This window comes from Nematolebias whitei, chromosome 1 (assembly GCF_014905685.2).
Source record: "Nematolebias whitei isolate Nwh7 chromosome 1, NemWhi1, whole genome shotgun sequence".
In the NCBI taxonomy this organism is placed as follows: Eukaryota; Metazoa; Chordata; class Actinopteri; order Cyprinodontiformes; family Rivulidae; genus Nematolebias; species Nematolebias whitei.
Genome location: NC_056498.1, coordinates 33,306,864 through 33,316,429, shown reverse-complemented (window position 1 = coordinate 33,316,429; position 9,566 = coordinate 33,306,864). Strand labels below are relative to the sequence as shown.

The 9,566-nt window shown below is 41.1% G+C and overlaps 2 protein-coding genes across 2 annotated transcripts; one reads left to right on the top strand and one right to left on the bottom strand.

Moving 5' to 3' along the window:
- Positions 1–1,678: 1,678 nt before the first annotated feature.
- LOC119416618 (probable E3 ubiquitin-protein ligase ARI5) lies at positions 1,679–4,886 on the bottom strand. Its single transcript, XM_037683811.1, has 4 exons — positions 4,796–4,886; positions 4,482–4,582; positions 2,253–2,426; positions 1,679–2,134 (listed from the first exon to the last, which is right to left on the bottom strand). The coding sequence occupies exons 1-4, from the start codon at positions 4,884–4,886 to the stop codon at positions 1,679–1,681; spliced, it is 822 nt and encodes a 273-aa protein (XP_037539739.1).
- A 3,531-nt stretch (positions 4,887–8,417) lies between these two features.
- Positions 8,418–9,310, top strand: zgc:194655 (uncharacterized protein LOC794380 homolog). Its single transcript, XM_037683801.1, has 2 exons — positions 8,418–8,616; positions 9,122–9,310. The coding sequence occupies exons 1-2, from the start codon at positions 8,472–8,474 to the stop codon at positions 9,253–9,255; spliced, it is 279 nt and encodes a 92-aa protein (XP_037539729.1). The 5' UTR covers positions 8,418–8,471; the 3' UTR covers positions 9,256–9,310.
- The last annotated feature ends 256 nt before the right edge of the window (positions 9,311–9,566 follow it).

The window sequence follows — 9,566 nt, the reverse complement described above, 5'->3', positions numbered from 1 at the left end:
AAAATGGTGGATTGTATACCTGGATTATTGAGCATGGACTTTGTTGTTTTCAACCAGTTTGACTAGCAACAAGGAAGAGGGCCGGCAATGGAGGAGGGGGCGTACCAAAGAAACCATCTTAGCACCAACAACACTGGTTTGTTCCACTTTGGAGTAAGCTGTTGGGGAAGAATCAGTTTTGTTGTGTGTTCCCTTGACTGATGAAGCCTTCTGGATCGAAGGCGAAACGTTTCAGCACAAAAAAAGAAACTGTCCAGATGACCTGACTGAAAAATGTTGGATTGTATACCTGGATTATTGAGCATGGACTTTGTTGTTTTCAACTAGTTTGACTAGCAACAAGGAAGAGGGCCGGCAATAGAGGAGGGGGCGTACCAAAGAAACCATCTTAGCACCAGCAAAACTGGTTTGTTCCACTTTGGAGTAAGCTGTTGGGGAAGAATCAGTTTTGTTGTGTGTTTCCGTGACTGATGAAGCCTTCTGGATGGAAGGTGAAACGTTTCAGAAAAAAAAAGAAACTGTCCATATGACCTGACTGAAAAATGTTGGATTGTATACCTGGATTGTTGAGCATGGACTTTGTTATAGCCTACATAGTTAAGGAATAAACATTTTTAATAACCACGTTTCAAATATATTAGTGTGTGAACGACAGGCATTAACCGAGAGGGGAGCTTTGAACCAATAATGCTGAATGACTCTTTGAAATGTGTTTAATAGGTTAACTCAAAAACTGCCGATCTGACTCCAAATCCGTCCAAATTATCCCTACCCGCCCAAAGCAATTTTTACCTGCAAAATCAGAATGAAAAACACCCAATTGGCAGTAAAACGCCCAATCTGGCAACACTGCCTACACAGTCTGTGTGAAGAATGCTCAGTCCTGGAAGTAGCAAAAGGGGAGAGGAGGAAAGTGGTGTACAGGCTGGGTGGAGGCAGCAGGGTGAGCCTCTTGTTGGCTCTGAAGTAGCCAACATAGAAGGAGGGAGGGGTTCAACTGAAGTTAGGCAGTGACCATGCTCACATGGAGGATGTTGTAGTTCAGGGTCAAAACGCCCGATGACGTCCTCTTGAAGCCAAAAGAGTGTTTGAAGGCAAAACACCAGCTGTTTTCACCAGTCTAGTTCAGGGATGTAAAGAAGCTTTATTCCTGCAGTCAGTACATGAGAGCCAGGGTACACCTTTTACAGCTCACTAGTAAATTACAGGCACACCACATAATCATGCATACAACACACTGCCTGCTCAGGTCAATTAAAAACACCTTTTTTTTTTTGGACGGTGAGAAATAAACAGTCTCTGCAATGAAAGAACAATCAAACAACCCAGAAGAACCCCATTGAATATTTGACCTGGAGATCTTTACACTGTGAGCTGAGCGCAAAACGCCACACCCTTTCAATTCACGGTCTAAACATTTTTATTCAAAATGAAAACCATTACATTGGCATGTACAGCTGAAAACTGTTGAGTACTTATTTTATTTTATTGGGGGAAAAAAAATAGGTGTTAGGAGACAACAGGTAGGTTTTTGAAGAGCATATGATTTTACAACAAAACAGTACCTTTCAGAGTAAATGTTTAATGCTCTTATTGGATAAAAATACCTACAACGTCTTACGGTTTTACTAATTGATCAGTAAAAAGAGAACGGTTGTAGACATGCATTCATGTATATCTAGTTTCTGTGCCACACAGGGATGGATGTTTGTCTGGGAGCCACACCATCACTGCAGGGGATGTAGTAGGAACTGGTCTCCAGACACTCAGGAGTGAGCTTCAGGCACACGAAGCAGAACTCCACCTGACAGCGAGGACAGATGATGTTCTTGCAGCCCGTATTGTCGTGCTCCACCTTCTGACCGCAGGTGGGACAGGCCCGGATGGAGGGACAGTCGTCGACCCCCTCCACTTCAGTTAGAATGGTGGTCTTGCAGGTCCTGAGCAGTTCAAGTTCATGGTTGATGCAGCCATCGTTGTCGCAGCGGTCAGAGCGCGGAGCTGGACCTTTCCACGTCTTCAAACACTGCCAGCAGAACTCATATTCTTCCTGTTTATCTGCTTTGCACACCAAGCACTGCACACTGAGGTTAGTCGGGTCCTTCCGTTCAACAAAGGTCTTACAACCAGGACACTGTCAGAAAAAAAATGAATGCGTTAAAAAAAAACATAAAATTCAAAATTTTCTGAAAAATGTTGCTAAAATTTGTAAAACAGTTTCTGCTAAACTAGCTAATCTGAAAATCACTTACTGATTTAAAGTCACAGAACTGTGTCGCAGCCAGACGAGCGATTTTCTCCTCAAACTTCTGCATTTCTTCAGTGGTCAGCACTGCTAAACGGCGCACTTCTTGGTAGGGCCACTCGGCATCACACTTTTTCATGGTGTCTTTATTTAAGGCGGGGCACTTAAATTGATACTGACCCTGAAAATAGAAGACATGTTTATCATGTACACTGCTAAACATGCGGAATATTGTGCAGAACTGGTCAGGGTTGTTGTACAACTGAGTTTAAATTTGCATTAAGTAGGTTTTCTTGACCCATTTTATATTAGAAGTCATAATAATTGTCCCAAGAGCCAGCTTTGGTAAGCCAGGGTCAGAGCACCAAGTCCTCTGCTTTCTGCCGATGAACCTCTCCCCCAGGCCTGGCTCCAGGGTGGGGCCCCGGTAGCCCACGTTCAGGCAAGGGACACTGAGTTACGAACAATAGTGACCAAAAGAATGAGACCACGGATACAGGCGATTGAAATGTTTCCTTCGTAGGGGCAGCTGGACTCTCCCTTAAGAGATAGGGTGAGAAGTTCAGTCATCCGGGAGAGGCTCCAAGTAGAGCCGCTGCTCCTCCACATCGAGAGGAACCAGTCGAGGTGGTGCAAGCATCTGGTGAGGGTGCTCGCTGGGCGCCTTTCTAGAGCGGTGCTTCAGGCTTGTCTGACTAGAAGAAGTCCCAGGACACGCTGGAGACTACGTCTCTCGGTTGGCCTGGGAACACCTTGGAGTCCTCCCAGAAGAGCTGGAAGAGGTGGCTGTGGAAAGAGATGTCTGGGCCTCCCTGCTCAAGCTGCTGCCACCTTGACCCGACTGAACAAGTGGATGATAATGGACGGACGGATGGAATAATTGTAGATTTATTTTATTAAAATGAACAAACAGTGGTCGTTCAATCTTGCTTTGAGCTTAAGCTGCAGCCAGCATCCCCACACCTGCCCGACACCTCTCCTCGCAAACAAGAAGAGAGACCAGCCCAGTGTTGCCAGGTGTACAATAATTATCGTATTTGTACAACAATTTTGCCCTCTGTACAATGTACGATCAATAATCCCAAAAAAGACCAAATATACAATAATTTGACCATTCCGTGAATGTGTGGTTGTAATCAGTTGTCATCAGCCTGTCGCAACTGTCTGTCGGAATTATTTTGTGAACCCTGAAGGCATCTGTGTCCGCAAACAGATGCACGATTGGCTGGAAGTTCCAGCCAGTCGCATTTTTCTAAACGTGACCTACGAGTGACGTGTTTGCGTTTGCCTCAGAACAACGGCCGTGATTGGCTGAATAGTCCGCTGCGCCCGCCCCATGAGTGAGGAAAAGAAAAGAAGAAGAAGCAGAGCCGGTCTGGAAGCGGACCCATCACCACTATAGTGCATCAATAGATTAGTTATTCTGGTTATGACGGGTGTACGGCAATTTCCCTCAAAATACGATAATTTTATGTCTCTAGTACGATAATCCTACAATTCTCACCTGGCAACACTGGACCAGCCTCCTCTTCAAGAGGTCAGAGCCCAGGTGTGCATAGGTGGTGAACCTTCTAGTTGGTGTCACTCAAACTTTTAAACAACTCCTTTCCTATAAGCAAGTGACACTCTACATTCATGAAGCCAGATTAGAATGCCAGAAATCAACATGGCTAAGTACTCGTCCTCACCTTACAATATATCAACTCAACTTCTCTCCTCGTATGTGGTGGGTTCACATAGAGGTGGCATCCTGTTGCATTTTTTGTGCTGGGTCTAGCAGAGCCCCAGGAACCAAGGCTTGACAACCAGGCATCTTTTTTTTTATTCATGCCTGGCTCCTGGAAGGTGTCCCAGTTTGTCTACCTGCTTTTGTGGTCAAGTCTTCATTAAGCTTGGACCTTTCACCTGAGGCCAGTTTGATCCTATCACAAGCTGACGCATCAGATAACACAGCCCTTGAGATTATGAGGGTTCTCAAACCACTCCACAATCTGAAGAGGGTTAGGAAGTAACAGTGTAAAACTAGCTGAAAGAAGATATTCTCTGGTATCAGGATGGGGGTGAGTGTAATCTTTGTCTTTGTGCAGGATATTTGCATGACATTAAACACAAAGAGGAAACGCCTACATTTTACAGGACAAAAAAAAAAAAAGATAGCTGCAGGAAGTTCTTATAAGTGGGAGGGTCTTAATGAGCAAAACGAACAATAAATCATCATTGAACTGGTGGAAAGTACCTGATCCAGCAGGCTGCGGCACCATCCTGTGAGAGACTGAGGGGTGACCGCGTGACCGCAGGACATCTCTGCTCGGAGACACTGGTCTCCTTCCTCGGTGGCTGAGGAGCAGAGAACAGGCATCAAACATATTTACATTTAAGTACAACGAAGAACAAACTCCATCTGATAGATTTTAGAAAAGACTGAAGCTCATCCACAATTATTTCAAACGGGTTAACAATTAAACTCAACCAGGCAGAGATGTTAGGCCCAAATTTAAGTAATAAACACAATTCAAGGACACTATAACAATAACCAGTTTTAGTCCTTACGAAATGGATCCAGATCATCAGGTCTGTTGACAAATCTCAGTGTTGTGTCTTTGGGATTGTATTTTTTCTCGACCTGGTCCCGTGTGCTCATTGTGGCTCTGATCAGCTCTTCTGCTCGTTGTTAAAATAAAAAAGCTCTTTTGCTTGTGAAAAACATGTCGCTCGAAACAGCAAAATTGCTTTTACTTTCGTTTTCTTCCTCGAATAAATTTGAGTTTACCAGAAGTCACACGAAACCGGAATACCAGATTGTCTTCATTCCTTTTCATATTGTGTTAGCTGTTGAAAACTAATACTGCAATCAGCTTTTAATTTTGATCATTTTAATGTGATATGACTTCTTCTTGTATTGCTTTACATGTAAAATAACTCCCCAAAGTTCACATATGCAAAATAAAAGCAATAACGTAAAGAAAAAAAAAGTATGTGCACAAACTGAAACCTATTGCTTTAACACATGTTTTGTGGTGACCCTCAAGGAAGTAACTGTAGCTGATAAACACGCTTACTGTAGGTCACATGATCAAAACTGGGAAAACAAGATAACGTTCATATTAAGGAGCAAGTTGGGTTGGTTCTGTGTTTGATAAGTCCAAAGTGCTGGGGAAGATTTTCAGTCATTCGAGTAAGAAACAAAACAACCGGACTTTTATTCTGAAGCTGAAGACGTTTTGCTTGGATGAGAAGCGAAATGTCTTCAGCTTCTGAACAGAAGTCCAGTTTTTTTTTATTATTTTGGTTGTTTTTTTTATAAGTCCTAAGAAAAAAATGCAAGTGCAGAGGCACAATAATTAAAAACACTGTGCAGAAGTTCTACTACTTTGCTGTTGCTCCTCTAAAACTTTGAATATACAACCAGATGAGACAATAAATGTAGTAAAGGTAATGGTGTCCCGATACTGATACCAGTGTCGTTATTGTGCTCAATACCCTCAAGTACTTATACTGATAAAACACCGCAATACGTCAAACTGATAGCTCTTATATGCTTGGCGATGTCATTTCTTATTCCATTTTGATAGCAACCGATTAAAACAGTCCAAAGTCTAGAGATATTTTAATAAACACAGGTGAGGTTAAGACAGCAGACCTATTGCTGTAATCTTTATACAATAAATGTGTCTCCAATGTCATTGTGTAACACTTGTAAATACTAAAAAAAAAAGTCCATGCTCAATAATCCAGGTATCCAGACGAGGAAGAGGGCTGGCAACAGAGGAAGGGGCGTACCAAAGACACCATCTTAGCACCAACATAACTGGTTTGTTCCACTTTGGAATAAGCTGCTTGGAGGAAGAATCAGTTTTGTGTTGTGTGTTTCCTTGACTGATGAAGCATTCTGGATGGAAGGTGAAATGTTTCAGCAAAAAAAAAAGAAACTGTCCAGATGACCTGACTGAAAATTGTTGGACTTGTAAATACTGTTTTTAGACTCTGACTTTAAGTTTAATAAACAGACTAACTCTGGTCTACAAAAAAGCTTCTTCCAGTTAAGGCAGATAGCTAAGCTTAAGTCCGTGTTGACCAGATCTGACCTTGAAAAACTTGTCATTTGTTCGTTACAACCCGGCTGGACTGCTGTAACGCTTTATGTTGGGGTCAGTCAGGTGTCCCTTTCACGTCTACAGATAGTCCAAAATGCTGCAGCTCAGCTCTTAACTGGAACTTGTAGGTTTGAGCACATTTCACCGGTTTTGTCCTCCCTTCACTGGCTCCCTGTCAGAATGGATTTAAAAATTCTCCTGTTGACATTTAAGTGCCTAAATGGCTTTGCGTCCTCATACCTCTCTGACCTATTTCAACCTTATGTTCTTTCTCGGGCGCTGAGATAATCTGACCTGCTGCTTTTGGTGGTACCAAAAACCCAGTTTGAGGCTCAGAGGAGATTGGGCTTCTTCAGTCGTGGGCTCTAAACTCTGGAACAATCTCAGAGTCAGAGTCAGAGTTTCTTTATTGTCATTTGCACCTCATGTGGTACATGTGGTGGAGTGAAATTATGTACACAGGGTCCCAGTTACATCCAACAATAAAATGTCTAAGAAAAATAGTAACAACATCTAAGATATGAACCAAGAAAAACATCAACTAAATATACACTAAGCACTCATAACATAAAAACATTGAACATCAGCACAAACATGAACATGAGTCTGTGTGAGCAGATGTGCACGCATGAACACATCAACATTGAAACAGATCAGCAGCAACACGAAACAGATCAGCAGCAACACGATATGGTTTTTCACAGTGATTATTCTAGTTAGAGGTTCATGAGTCTAACAGCCTCAGGTTAGAAGCAATCTGCCCCTCAACATTAGACAGACCCCTTCGCTCTCTGCTTTTAAATCTCTCCTAAAAACACACCTGTATTCACTGGCATTTAGCACAGTGTGATCCATCCGTTTTCTTCTGCTTATCCAGGGTCGGGTTGTGGGGGTGGCAGCCCAGACTTCCCTCTCCACAGCCACTTGGGCCAGCTCCTCTGGGGGAATCCCAAGGCGTTCCCAGGCCAGAATTGTTGCTGGTTGGCAGGTGTTCAAATACTTATTTGCAGCAGTAACACGCAAATAAATTATTTAAAGAATCATACATTGTGATTTCCTGATTTTTAATTTTTTTTTAGATTATGTCTCTCACAGTGGACGTGCACCTAAGATGAAGATTTCAGGCCCTTCTATGATTTCTAAGTGGGAGAACTTGCAAAGTCGCAGGGTGTTCAAATACTTAATTTCCTCACTGTATATAGCAACAAGTCACAACAGAAGTCATCTCCGGGCACTGAACAGAAACATTAATATACATTAAAAGCAAGTTAACACTATTTATCTGAGGAGCAGACTGCTTCGAGTTTAACTCCATCACAGAACGCTCATCTTGAACAAACATGAAGGCGACAGTGGAAAGGAAAAACTCCATCATGAGGAAGAAACCTTTAGCAGAACCAGGCTCAGGACAAGCGACCATCTGCATCCACCGGCTGGGTTTGAGAGGAACAGATACACAATGGCAGGTCAAGAATCACATGTTAAGACAGAAATAGTATCAAATGAAACAATTCAATTTTAGCAAATCATTTAAGGAAATGAGGTCAGTTTGTCCTCCATTAATGTAAACCTATAGCAGCTCAACAAGCCAACCCTAACTATAGGATTTATAAAAAAGGAAAGTCTTAAGCCCAGTCTTGTACGATTTGATTTAGTATTTCATTGTTTCTCCTTTTCTTTGTGTTTTAATGCTTTTAATTACTTCTTGTTATTATTTATTGTGAAGCACTTTGGCAACAGCTGCTGTTTTAAATGTGTTTTATAAATGAATTTGACTTTAATACTTACGTGCTCATTAACTACTCTGTCAGTTGTAAACAAACTGGAGTACTTGTACTCGGTCTGAAAATACTGGCGTCTACAAATATTCAGCTTTACAAATACTGAGCTAAATATTTACAAAAGTTTTCAAGATATGACCAAAATGGTTATAACTTTGATTTTTGTCACAAACGGTGATGGACATTCCTTGAAGCTATGCTGACATTTAAAAAATGTAACACTAATAATAATACAATGCATTGAAATCGAAAGTATGCAGCCCTTTTGACGTCACTTCCTGTTTACCTGTCAGTCATTAGGACGTCGGTGTTGAACGCAGCAGCAGCGAGAGCGCTTGAAGCAGCAAGAAAATGGGAAAAATCTACCAGGTCATGGTTCATGGTGTGAGAGGGGAGAAGATGTTCATCGACCTCTGCAACACCGAGGAGCAGATGCAGAAAATGACCGTACAGCAGCTGAGGCAGAAAATAGCTGAGAAACTCCCGGACACAGCAGGTGAGTGAAAGAAGCAGGTTTAATTAATTAATTAATTAATTAATTAATAATGGTGTAGTGAAGTGTTAGTGATATGTCATAAACACTTCAATATGACTTTTACTGTATTTTGGTTTCTCAGCTCATTATGATTTATTCATAGGTGACAGATGTGCTGAGTTCCATGAAAGATTTTAAATTTTTTTTAAAAATTGAGATTAAGAAGTAATGTTTCAAGTTTTAACACATTATTAACAGTTATTGTCCAACACTGAAAATAAAACATGGTCAAAAGTGTAAAATAAGTGCAAAAAATCAAAAGTGAAAGTAGTTCACCTTCCATCTTATTGAGATATTTTTATTACAACATTTTTATTAAATAAGTTTATATTGCGTCATGCTTTGTGTTAGCCTAAACTTTTTGCTTGTTTAAGAATGAACCCATGATCTATACATTTTGTGGCCGCCATCACAGCTTTCAGTTCATTTAAAAATATATATATTTTGTTTTTACTTGTGTGTCCAGGACAGGAGAACCTGCGTCTGATCTTTACAGACAAGATGCTGGAAGGAGACGAGACGCTGCTGTCTGAATATGGGATCCAAAACAAGTCTGTCATCCAGGTCTTGATCAGGGTCCCTGGAGGACTGACAGCTTGATCCAGACCCTCTGCACCTACTGCACCTCCTCCTCATGCTGCTGCCTCTTAATGAGATGGGATGATAATGATGGGAACTTCTTTGTATAGAAATCATAGTTTCACTGTTTTACTTATATTGTAATAGCTCTCTGATGTTCATTCATGTGTCTAATTAAGCCTTGTTACACAAAATAAAACTATTTTCTTTATCATATCTCTTGTGTTTCTTAATATTAGACTGAATCAAGGCATCATTAAGTAGGCCTAAATAAAAGTATTCAGCTATATATATATATATATATATATATATATATATATATATATATATAT